Raw genomic sequence first — 13,396 nt, 5'->3', positions numbered from 1 at the left:
TTTAATATAACTTTTTAATTAGTCAATGTAATACTCCACTCCCGGCCACAAGCTTTTGCTTCATCGGGAGTGCCAACCAAAAGTGTACTATTTTTATCTTTCAAATAAAAATTATTATTATTATTATTATTATTATTATTATTATTATTATTATTATTATTATTATTATTATTATTATTATTATATTTTGGAAAGTACCTGACTCTAGTAGTTCATAAATAAAAATTGGAAATAATTATCAAATGGAGTACAATAGTGGCAAAAAAACCGGACCGACCCTTGTAACTGCTTTCAGAGCCTTGCTCACTCCGGAGCACGATAGACTGGTAATTAAGACTTTCGTGGTTCGAATCCTGCCTGGGAAGGAAACTTTTTTTTGTTCCTTATTCAAATTTATTCCCAATACTTTTCGATTGCTGGTAAAATTCATGTTCTGGGAATAATGAGTTAATTAAGTAGTAAAATATCGCTGCAATCGAAAAGTATTGGGAATAAATTTGAATAAGGAACAAAAAAAAAGTTTCCTTCCCAGGCAGAATTCGAACCACGAAAGTTTTAGTTACCAGTCTACCGTGCTCTGGGTGAACAAAGCTCTGAAATCAGCTACAAGGGTCGGTCCGGTTTTTTTTTGCCACTACTGTACAACAGCAAAATGTAACGAAAGTATTGAAAACATTTATTTTTATATGATATAACACTGTCATTTCTTGGTTTCATTTATGACATTGTGTATTATTATAGAGTTACATACATTGACAACATAATTTACATGAGTTAATATCACAATCACAGTAAGCTGTTAATCAGAAACTGTTCTTACATAGCTTTTATAGTCGTGTTATCTTAATGGGAAACCACCATTCTGGATCTTTCTTGTCTAGTTTTGGTATGCTGAAACAAATGTTAAAAATAATAAACAAAATTATTTTTTTTACACAAATGGATGCCTTTAAAGTCTATATTGAAGGTAAAATATAATAGGCCTACAGTATCTTGTTATTATAAGTTGAAAAACATTTTTGTGTAAAGATTTTTTATTACAAATAATAATGTAATTAAAACGGAATGTAACGGAAAAAGTAAGATGCGAAATTTCATACAATATACAGAGTGTAACAAAAATGTATGTCAAAACTTTAGGGACACATTCCTCACATATAGATGACATTGTTATTTGAACATGAGTCCGGAAACACTTTATTTCTTCGATAGAACCCAATGTAGTTAGTGTGAAATTCTATCAGAGCTATCGTGTAACAGTTTCACACCAGAACAGTCTGATTACATGTAGACGCTCTTGTTTATCTCTGGTTAAAATGTAATTACTATGGTTCGGATAAAGTAGCTGTATCAGGATAGGTATCCATGGTCCGCGCGTTTTGTTTACAGACATTAGCTAGTTCTCGCGTGTCCCTCAGCCAACAGTAGTGACGATGTATATTCAGTTCCTATCGGCTGTACTGTCCATTCACTGATGATTTAGCTAGGGAGTGGGGAGCACTCTTCCCAGCAGGTAGAGTTTTAGCTAGTGGAAGGGGGTAGTGTTTACTTAGTCTGAAGCAGTTATACATTCTATCCTGATACAGCTACTTTACCCGAACATCAGTAATTACACATGGGAATTGTGGTGGGGATGATGTACCATACATTCTCTTTCTGTATTTCCCACAGTTATGGTGTTCAGTTATAGGGTGTAACGCACACGATAGCTATGATGGTATTCCACAAAAAAACCAATATCGCCTGCGCATCATACAATGTAAGCAGGATTCAGAAAGGGAGCTCTAATAAGAAAATCAAGAATTTTCGGACCCATGCTTATACAAGTGTTTCCGAGGTGGTGTTACAAACTTTCAGGGATGATGGCGAAGGGCACATGTATCAATTTGAGATGAGGAGCCCTGGTCCGGAAATGACCGAGTCGAAAGTTAGAAGCAAAAATAGTTGTGTGGAAATGAAATAATTTTATTCCTCTGTACACCTTATTTATATGTATTTATCTGTACATATTACACATACTGTATTCATCCGACGTTGTTTACGTTGTCTACTTACAGTATATTCCATTCAGTGCGCTGTCTGAGAGATGGGGACTAAAGCAATGCAGATAGCGTAATGTGTAACGGACATGGTCGGTCCTGATATGCACGTCTGTAGACAGCAGTGTATGTGTACAAGTTGCAGTGTCCAGTCGATCAGTCCTAGTGAAATGGAGGAGTACACGAGAGCGGAATAAGCAGATCTGATTTTCGAGTACGGATAAGCCACTGGGAACAGTAGACAGGCTCACAGATTGTATCGGACCAGTATCCACGTAGGAGACATCCGACCCACACTATCTTTCCATGACTGTTCCAAAGATTAAGGGAAGGAGGGAACGTAGTGCCAAATTACAATTCCATTTCCACACAACTATTTTTGCTTATAACTTTCGACTCAGTCATTTCCGGACCATGGTTCCTTATCTCAAATTGATACATGTGCCTTTCGCCATCATCACTGAAAGTTTGTAACGCCACTTCAAAAACACCCTTATAACATACTCGTATTCTCACCCTCTAAGTGAGAGGAATGTTTCCCTAAAGTTTTGGCATATAATTTTGTTACACCCTGTATAGCAATGTTCTCAACATACAATTTTAAGGAATTGTAATATGAATTGGTTTAATTTAAATTGTCAAAACCTATGTGTAATTTATTTTACTCACGACGGTTCTTGAAATACTACTCCTTCTTTGCCACTTATTACGAAATCATCTGAAAAACAAAACGACATTTTATTAACAAAAATATACATAATTTTAAATGTGATCTAAGAATATTAATTTAGTTGTATAGAAGTGCTGATTTAGATACGGTTTGGATTGAGATACAAGTCTCTATGTACGTAATTCTGTATTATCTGTACGCTCCTGGATACTTAATACCGTATTCAAGAATGTCAGTTCAACTTCATTTCGTCTCAAATTTTTCGAGTCAGAAGTTAGGTCATATAAAATAAAGTGCCGGAACCGTATTCAGAGACAGTACTTATCTTTTCTTCGACAAGGTCAAATGTAGGAAAGAGGAAAGTCAACTTGATTTTCGACGTCATCTTGTAAAAACGTAGTGTTTGCAGCCCACAGCTGCTCCATACGGAAAGTGCGCAAATCAATCATTCATTGCCGGCTGCATTTTGTTTAAAATCTGTTATTTTAAAAAAACATCCATTGGAATGGAAGATATCGCAGATGGTGTACATAAAAATCTTTCTTACATATATAAATACAGTAGTTTACGTGACAGAAAATAGGAAATCGGATGTCGTTTATGTTTCGGCAAAAGAGAAGAATTGGCACGAAATTTTGAGCACAAGATTATAAATAATACTGATAATACTAACTTACATGTAAATTATAGTCTTAACCTTGTTGAAAAAAGTTAAATTCATATTACATTCTTGGGAATACCAAGTTATATTCATATTAGATTCTTGGGATTACCAAATTCAATAAGAATATTATATAAAACTTCTCTCTTAAGCGAGTCGATGAATAATCGATGAATAACTGATGTACTGTACCCTTTTACTCCCATTTTTCTCCAATATCTGTTGAATACAAGAAAATCTGATCAATAGTCGACATATTACGCCTAAAACCACACTGATAATCACCAATAATTTCATCTATATATGGAGTTAATCTTCTCAAAAGGATATTCTACAAAATTTTGTGCTGAAAACGTCATAATCTATTGCAGATAATTTTTTCAAAATCTATTAATATGTTATATAAACATTCACAGTTTAATCGATTTAAAAAAAACAGATATTCATCTTTCATTAATTTTCATGCGTAATAATAATAATAATAATAATAGTACTAATAATAATAGTAATAATAATAATAAGAGGGACAAGACTAATTATGGTAACTTTCGAGGAATATCACTTTTGTTGACGTCCTACAAAATTTTGTAGAATATCCTTTTGAGAAGATTAACTCCATATGTAGATGAAATTATTGGGGATCATCAGTGTGGTTTTAGGTGTAATAGGTCGACTATTGATCAGATTTTTTGTATTCGACAGATATTGGAGAAAAAATGAGAGTATAAGGGTACAGTACATCAGTTACTCATGGATTTCAAAAAGGCATATGACTCGGTTAAGAGAGAAGTTTTATATAATATTCTTATTGAATTTGGTATTCCCAAGAAACTAGTTCCATTAATTAAAATGTGTATTAGTGAAACTTACAGCAGAGTCCTTATAGGCCAGTTTCTATCTGATGCTTTTCCAATTCACTGCGGACTAAAGCAAGGAAATGCAATATCACCTTTACTTTTTAACTTCGCTCTAGAATATCCCATAAGGAAAGTTCAGGATAACAGTGAGGGTCTGGAATTGAACGGGTTACATCAGTTTCTTGTCTATGCGAATGACGTGAATATGTTAAGAGAACATCCACAAACGATTAGGGAAAACACGGAAATTGTACTTGAAGTGAGTAAAGCGATAGGTTTGGAAGTAAATCTCGAAAAGACAAAGTATATGATTATGTCTCGTGACGAGAATATTGTACGAAATAGAACTATAAAAATTGGAGATTTGTCCTTCGAAGAGGTGGAAAAATTCAAATATCTTGGAGCAACAGTAACAAATATAAATTTTACTCGGGAGGAAATCAAACGCAGAATAAATATGGGAAATGCCTGTTATTATTCGGTTGAGAATCTTTTGTCACCCAATCTGCTGTCAAAAAATCTTAAAGTTAGATTTTATAAAACAGTTATATTACCATTTTTTCTTTATTGTTGTGACACTTGGTCTCTCACTTTGAGAGAAGAACATAGGTTAAGGGTGTTTGAGAATAAGGTTCTTAGGAAAATATTTGGGGCTAAGAGGGATGAAGTTACAGGAGAATGGAGAAAGTTACACAAGACAAAAATGCACGCATTCTCTTCTTCACCTGACATAATTAGGAACATTAAATCCAGACGTTTGAGATGAGCAGGGCATGTAGCACGTATGGGCGAATCCAGAAATGTATAGAGTGTTAGTTGGGAGGCCGGAGGGAAAATGACCTTTGGTGAGGCCGAGACATAGATGGGAAGATACTATTACAATGGATTTGAGGGAGTTGGGATATGATGACAGAAACTGGATTAATCTTGCTCAGGATAGGGACCAATGGCGGGCTTATGCGAGGGCGGCAATGAACCTCCGGGTTCCTTAAAAGCCAGTAAGTGAGTAAGTAAGTAATGGCTACTTCGACACTGTTATATGGATGTGAAACCTGGGCACTCACAAAAAAAAAAAAAAAGAATATAGATCGCCGAATTGAAGTGTGTACGATATGTAACTGGATATAATAGCAGATTTGATATGAGTAACCTTACAATCCGATGAGAATTACACATTTTTAACTTAAATTATATAATAATTGAAAGGAAGGAAGAATTGGTAAGACCATATTTTAAGAATGAAAAAAATCGAAGATAACAAGAGAAGCTATGACTTACAGACCCATTGGTAGGAGAGATGTTGGTCTAACGAGGAGAAGATGGGAAGATATCTCTGATTCCTGAGTGAGCGGAACGGACCTTGGAGATCCTACCCATGTAAATGGTGATGGTGATGACGAATGAAGATGGTGTGGGTAAAAATTGGATATATATACTGTACACACTTTAGAGTCCAATATTTGAAAGTGATCATGCTGATGACAAAAACGATGTTGAGACTAGTTTGCCTTATTATATCGGCATTCCTGATGTAATTTCACTATTTTTCATAGGAAACTACTGCATTACCTAGGTAAAGTTTGCTGAAGGCTACATATGTCGAGCTTCTCTAGTAAAATGTTCTCCCAAGCAATGCAGAGAATTCAACGGAAATAATTAGAATCATAAGATAATAGCAGTGATGAGTTATTCAAATTACCAAGTACATCTTCATCTGCACTTATCTCTGTTGCGTCCCTTTGTTTCTCCTCATGACAATCGGCTATCAGGCGCTGGAACGGAAAACAGAAGACATTAACATTTTTTGCTTTAGGACTGAGAGTCATCCTTGATATTTACCATGCTTGTCATTACATTGAAATTTACTGAGCTAAAAGTTAATTGATAATGATGCATTGGTAAGGGGAGCTAAAAATCTTCGGCATATTATTTTTCAGAAGTGATGTGGTCGTTTTTTAGGTCAATAAAGAGAGTATATTCTTCTAAAGATCACTGATTTTTAATTATAGTTTCTTTACAGAAGTAATATAATTATCATTATTAACTTCAAGTATTAAGCCTTGAAAGCTATTCCAATTTGCGAATACATCTGAACAGAAATTAATTATGTAAAACTAAGCACCGCATAAAATTAAATTGCACTGTTCTTGAAGTTGCCGATTTATTGATATTTATTTTGGTTTACGCACTTAAGTTCCTCATATTAATGTAAGATAGCCACGGTAGCTCAATGAGTAGACGTGGGTATATTAACGGTAGTAACGGAGAGTTCCCAAGAGAGATTGCTTGTTTCCTTATCGCAAGGTCTTAGTGTGACCGATGTCATAAAAGAAATATTATTTACATACAGGACAAACACCACCGCTTACTAACCTCTCTTAAGTTTAGTTGTATTACGTAGAAAATTAATTTAATTTTTATGAAGAAGACAACTGGAAAACAAACAATATCCACATAACACAGCTACTTATCTGAACAGAGGAAAGAGGAAAGCTGTCACTCTTGAGTAGTTGGTTTCAGTAAGTTATTTCTTTCTTCCATCGGTTATAAGCAAAGATTTGAATATAGGAGAGATGGTAAACTTACAGTGAGTCACTGCTTTAGAAAAAAGGAGCAGTTTCTTTCTTCTTTCAGCTGACTAAAATATAAGATAACTGCAGCTGTCGTACAACTGTTAATGCTGGCATCCCTCAAGGAACTGTCTTAGTACTCCTGTTTTAAATATATATATATATATATATATATATATATATATATATATATATATATTCATTGATTTCTTCATTCATAGTATTGTGCCCAAGGGTAGGTCTTTCACTGGAAACCCAGTATTCTCCAGTCTTTCCTATTTTCTTCCTTCCTCTTAGTCTCCGCATATGATCCATATATCTTAATGTCGTCTAGCATGAGATGTCTTCTTCTGCCCCGAACTCTTTTCTCGTTCACCATTCCTTCCATTGCATCCTTCAGTACGCAGTTTCTAATTAACCACGAACTTAATAACAAAACGCATAATAGCATTTTTATTTATTTTAATGTATTCTACGCCCCCGTCAACTCTATCAGCACTGGGCATAAAGGGGAAGTAAAAAGGAAAGGAAATACCCCGCCCATGTCCTTTTCGCTTACCCCGCTTTAGAAACAAACACACAATCAGACACTGAGCAACAGTAGTGGATTTTAGGCGTCCAGAGAGAGCCGAAAGCTATGATGACTGCCTTATACAATCCGTCACTCAGCAATGCTTGCCCTCAGGTCTACTCTCATCGGTCCGATGCATAACTGTCTCTGCCAGGGAAGGGGGATTGGGGAATTTAGGGGTAGTCTGCAGTATCTCAGTTGAGTTAATAACGCCCAGGCATGATCTGTACGGTTATGTCACTTCCACTCTGTATACCGAATTTGGTACTCCTTTACTCAATAGTTCTCCGCATAGACGTAGTTAAATAGACGCAGTTTAATTATTACAAGTACAGTTCGGATTTATATGCACTATAAACTAAAATGACATCAACTCTGTTTTGGTAATCAAACGGTAGAAAAGCGTGGTTTACAACATTACGTAGTTTAAATCTTCCAGTCTTGATCTAACAAATTAATAATACCTGAAGGAAGCAAGGAGTCGCCTATGTAGGCTATTACGCGTGCAAGTTATCGTTACAGCAGTTATCAAGATACACTGTAGCTAAATTTGTTTTGTCTTTTTAAAGGCTTCTGTGATTGCACATAATATACATTGCTTCCAATACCACATCTAAGTATCCAGAAATATCTTATATCAGACGTGTATGGGGGTGTATATACGAAAGAGCAACTATACTTTATAAGCTTAGTGGATATAAATCCGGACTCTATAGTTATAAGCACTTCATAAATTTTACTACAGAAATGTACTTACTAGAGTTGAACAATGATCGAGAAAGCAAAACTAACAGCGCCCGCAAAGTCGAAAACCCGCACGACAATGTTGTATACGTCGCGTCGTTAACGTAAAGAATACTTCTGAGTGTTTCAAGACTTCGGGACTTCGGGAATGATCAACTCTCTAACTTCAAGCAGCCTTGAATCTTCACAGAGGTTTATATACTAGACTGAACTTTTATCTGTTTTGACAACAGTTATATACGTATAAACATTCAAGTACCCTATTTTAAACATTATCCCTACCTTTCAGTGTATAATAATTCGTTCCCCAGTCTTTATTTAATTACTAAGCCCTTATTAAAAGCTAGGAATTTTCTTTTCGTATGTTTGAGATCAAGTGTACAATCTCAAGTAAAAAAATATTAACGCTTTATTTAACGTTATATTTTATGTTTCTTAGAAATGAAAATTTATTTGAGAATTTTTTTCTATTTATATAACCATAGGTAATTTTTTAATTTTATTTTTGTAGGTTATTTTACGACGCTTTACCAACAGCATAGGTTATTTAGCGTCTGAATGAGATGAAGGTGATAATGCCGGTAAAATGAGTCCGGGGTCGAGCACCGAAAGGCACCCAGCATTTGCTCATATTGAGTTGAGAAAAAAACCCGAAAAAACCTCAACAGGTAACTTTCCCCGACCGGGAATCGAACCTGAGCCACCTGGTTTTGCGGCCAGACGCGCTAACCTTTACTCCACAGATGTGGACACCATAGGTAATTTCATATAATAGAACCAGAACATTTTGATAACTAAGATACTGTTCTGTTTTGTCTCTTTGTCTCAATTAAACATTTATAATGTTATTTATTTCAATGATTTATGCTATTCAAAGTTACGAAATCTTCCCACGCCGACCAAATGCTATTTAGAGAATGATGAGCGAGACTCAAAACATACGAGAGTTACGGGACGAGACTCGAAAGACAAATGCAACGGATACAGCGAGCGAGAGCGGCAGTTAGTTTTTTTCCTGTCTAGTACTTAGGCCTACCTTAGGATGAAGTTTAGATGGAATATGGTCGTCTTCAGTTGAAGTATGAATACCATCTTCTGCATATGCACAGACAATAACGTAAATTGTCAGCATCACTGCCAACAGCGCTCTTTGTTTCACCATTTCTAAAACACCTCTGAGAAGGTAAAATCTTGAAGTGACTCCAACTGCTGCACACTTCTTCCTTTTATACAGAACAAATTAACTACGCCATATTCGTGCAGGAATCTTTAAGACAAGGACAGGAGTACGTTAACTTAACATGTTGAGGAAAAAGTCGCTTAACATTATAGTCGCTAGAAGTGGATAAAGAAGAGACAGTGTTGAATTACATGCTCAGTGGAGAAGACATGTCATGTAGGGGATATGATGGTAATGACACTATTGCGAAAGAGTTTGTAAAAATCACATGTTAGGTTCTTGTGGAAGTGTCGTGCTCTTTTTTGGCATACTCTTCTGACAACGTGATTTCTTGACCTTGTTTCTCTTCTCTTCCCCACTGCCTAATTGTAGATTCACTATTATGCTGGCATGATGCCGATGATGAAAAGGAAGGTGTACTTCCAAGAACATGATCAAACATTTCGTTCAAGTTAACATTATCATGTAAAAAGGTTTACATAGGACACTTGTTGCGTCCGCCTGCTTTGCGCAGTTGGTATAGCACTGACCTTCCATGCCCGAGATTGCGGGTTCGATCCCGGGCTAGGTCGCTTAAATGCGACAGGCTCATGTCATTAGATTTACTGGCATGTAAAAGAACTCCTACGAGACAAAATTCCGGCACACCGGCGACGCTGTTATAACCTCGGCGTCCACACCTGTGGAGTAACGGTTAGCGCGTCTGGCCGCGAAACCAGGTGGTCCGCGTTCGATTCCTGGTCGGGGCAAGTTACCTGGTTGAGATTTTTTTCCAGGGTTTTCCCTCAACCGATTGTGAGCAAATACTGGGTAACTTTCGGTGTTGGACCCCGGACTCATTTCACCGGCATTATCACCTTCATCTCATTCAGACGCTAAATAACCTAAGATGTTGATAAAGCGTCGTAAAAATAAAAATACTAAAATAAATATAAATAAAAATACTAAAATAAATAGTAAAATAAAAAATAAAATATAACCTCGGCATTTGCGGGCGTCGTTAAATAAAACATAACATTAACATTGACACTTATTACAAGTGTAATTGGATAACAGAATATGAAAATATATGTAGGCTGGAAGTAATATAATTCTGCGAATTTTAACAGCTTACTTCTCTCGTAAAGTACAATAAACAATATTATAATACCATATTAGTTCTATATACTACACTGTGTGTGTGTTTTTTGTTTTTTTTTTTTCTATCATATCTTACATTTATTTTATTTTTATTATTTTTTTTTTAATTTGGTTTGAAATTAGATTAGTTTTAATTGTGATAATTAATGATGACGGTAGAAATAATAACAATTATGTTTAATTTGGCTTAACTTGTGTTAAATTAACAACCTGTTTATTTCTAACGTTTTGTTAATGTATTTTCCATTTCTTCAACATCATTTTGTTTAAAACAACCAGCACTTAACTGTAACAGTCGTTAACATTATTTTAACCACTCATTACCAGTTGGTAATGATTTTGCACATGTAAGACAATTTTTTATTGGCTGATATTATCCTTTAAATTCTGTAAGTCATGAAAAATGTATAAAATCATAAACTGATACAGCAGACCATGATCGATAAAGAAGAAGACAAATGAAAGTTGTAGGTGACAACTATTGAATAATAATATTATTACAAAGTAAGGTTATAGTACTAATGTTAACATGACTTCTCAAAGTACCAATTTTTGCTGAAACCTTTCTAATATAATACTCACTGTGTGTTTTGAAACTATTGTCATTGGCTATAGTTAGTTGAAAAGAGCCAGTATCATAGAATCAAGAGTAAATAATACATGCTGAATTGGAGTAAGTGGTCTATTTCTGTTTGTAGGATATTCAAATCTGGTTTAAATTTCTTGTAAAATTTTGAGGCCTACTTGTTTCGAAAACATATATTGTCACAGATTGAGTATCACGTATAGTATATAAATCATCATTCCTATTTGCCACGTTGAGATCCCACATTTTCTAAATATTCAATAACAGCTCAGTATCAAAATAAGCAGCCAGTATGATAATCAGTTTAATTTTGAAGATTATCTTCTCTATATTATATATATTTTGATGTACCGAAGTACATATGATATTTCCATGCAGATATTCTGCGTCATCATATGATGAAAGAGTGATGGAACGGAGAAAAATTCTCTCCGGCGCCGGGATTTGAACCCGGGTTTTCAGCTATATTAGCTTTCTAAAGTGTCTTTTTAATGTTATGTCATCAGTCATTCACGAAATATTCCTTAAACAGAGACATGAAATATTATTTTCACAACTTCTGTTTGAACAGCTGTGGTGTTACATGCCATATTTAACTATCTGTTAAATGAATTAACTGCCTAAAATCCTACATTTAAGTTACCAAATACTTAACAATCTGTTAAGCCTAACTAGTATTGAAGACATGAAAAAACTATATTTAACGAACTGTTAAGAGTTTAACATTCACTAAATATTCTAACAATATTTGGAGAAACCGGCCATTAGTGTTGTTTTACTATTTTATTACTAGTAGTATTATTTTTGTTTTCTTTGAAGTTTCAAACTGTGCATAATTATAGCACGAATGGCCGTACGGGCTCGTGCGAGAGATCTTGTGTACATGAGTTTGTATAATTGTTTATCAATAAATGCACTTCATTCATTCACATTAATAATTTTCTCAGAAAAAAAAAATCCTAAATGTTAACACTGTTATTCTCGATGAGTACTGTACGCACGATTCTGACTTTTATTCGTATTATTGCAGAAAATGATCATCCCTTTGCAGTTTTTCAATAAAATAGACGATTATCTTGCAAATTAAATAAAAACACTAACTCATATTTCCTGTCATTAGAATATGTGGCAACTGTAGTGCGATGACTAAGGAACGGAATGCAGTTATTAAGACCTGAGTTCGAATGTATTCGTGCGTGAGTCGACGATGCGCTGTTGTCGAACTACTCAGACTTTGAGCCTAATTATCTAATTAACCATGCGCTTAATTACAAAATGCATACTAGATTTTTATTTATTGTATCCATGACTGGTATCTAAACTGGACTTATTTCGTAAAGATGAATTATCTAAGAATGATTCATTGATGTACCTACGTTATAATTCATTAAGATGACCTCTTCAAAACGGAAATTAAAATGCATTAAGAATGTATGAAGCGCCGCTAATGTACAAGAAAACTGTAAGCTGTCAAAAAAAAATGGCCGCACTCATGAACAGCGAATATTTTGTAAGTCTAGTTCGGATAATGATGATGTTACATAATGCAATGCGCTTATACGAGCAGTTTCGGAACTAAGATGTGTAAGCAGAAGTCATTCATATCTGCGTCTCGTAGAGCAACGGTAGTGTGTTCATTTAATGATTTCAAGATTGTGAGTTCGAGCCTTGTTTATGTCATCATTTTATTTTTTTATCGTTCGTTAGCGATATAAATAATATTGAAGTAATCATTTGTATTCCGTTGTCGTTTTTAGCGATATAAATAATATTCTAGTTATGATTTGTATTATGTCATCGTTATTTAGCGATATAAGTAATATAAATTTATGTTAGATTTGAAACAATATAGTTGCATAATACTAGTGTTAGTTTTTTCTTCTTATATTATTACGTTATACTAACCTGTAACACAATAAAATGGAAAGGAGTGACGAGGATTTGAACCTGAGACATTGGCATCTAAATTCCGACATTCTTCCGACTGAGCTACTGGGGGACAAGTAAAGAAGGATGAGGAAAAATTGGTCCAATCCCCCTCCAAGACGTCCTGATGATTTGTGCAAGCTCGTCCAGGATGACTGGGATGCCGTGGCTAAGAACTGAAAAGAGTAGTCGATTCCGTGCCCACTCGACTCCAAGATGTGATCGAGATGGGAGGAAGATGGACTAAATATTGAATCGTGAACTTTTAATTGTTTGAATTATCTAAGGCAGACGCCAGTAAGTTTTTTTGTTTATGCCACGAAAGATATTTTTGTTGAGAATATAATCTTTCTTTCTTTCCATTTACAGCCATAACGTCATAATAAATAATGTTAGAGTGATGACATAATACATTCATGAACCTAATGTTAATTACTAAAACAGTCATAAAA

At 34.9% G+C, this 13,396-nt stretch overlaps 1 protein-coding gene across 4 annotated transcripts in view; it reads right to left on the bottom strand.

The window, feature by feature from the left end:
• Positions 1 to 655: 655 nt before the first annotated feature.
• LOC138706469 (uncharacterized) overlaps positions 656 to 13,396 on the bottom strand; it is a 46,693-nt gene continuing 33,952 nt past the window's right edge. For 2 of the 4 annotated variants that reach the window (XM_069835798.1, XM_069835796.1), the window contains exons 5-7: positions 5,927 to 5,999; positions 2,709 to 2,757; positions 656 to 891 (exon numbers count right to left, since the gene is read on the bottom strand). In XM_069835798.1, the coding sequence (XP_069691899.1) occupies positions 5,977 to 5,999 (23 nt within the window). In that variant the 3' untranslated portion in view covers positions 656 to 891; positions 2,709 to 2,757; positions 5,927 to 5,976. Of the gene's footprint in view, positions 892 to 2,708; positions 3,187 to 5,926; positions 6,000 to 9,148; positions 9,344 to 13,396 lie in introns of those variants that run through there. The other 2 variants (XM_069835799.1, XM_069835797.1) reach the window with 2 other exon arrangements.

Source organism: Periplaneta americana, chromosome 9 (genome assembly GCF_040183065.1).
Source record: "Periplaneta americana isolate PAMFEO1 chromosome 9, P.americana_PAMFEO1_priV1, whole genome shotgun sequence".
In the NCBI taxonomy this organism is placed as follows: Eukaryota; Metazoa; Arthropoda; class Insecta; order Blattodea; family Blattidae; genus Periplaneta; species Periplaneta americana.
Note: the sequence above shows the minus strand (reverse complement) of the source record. Positions and strands in the feature narration are given on the sequence as shown.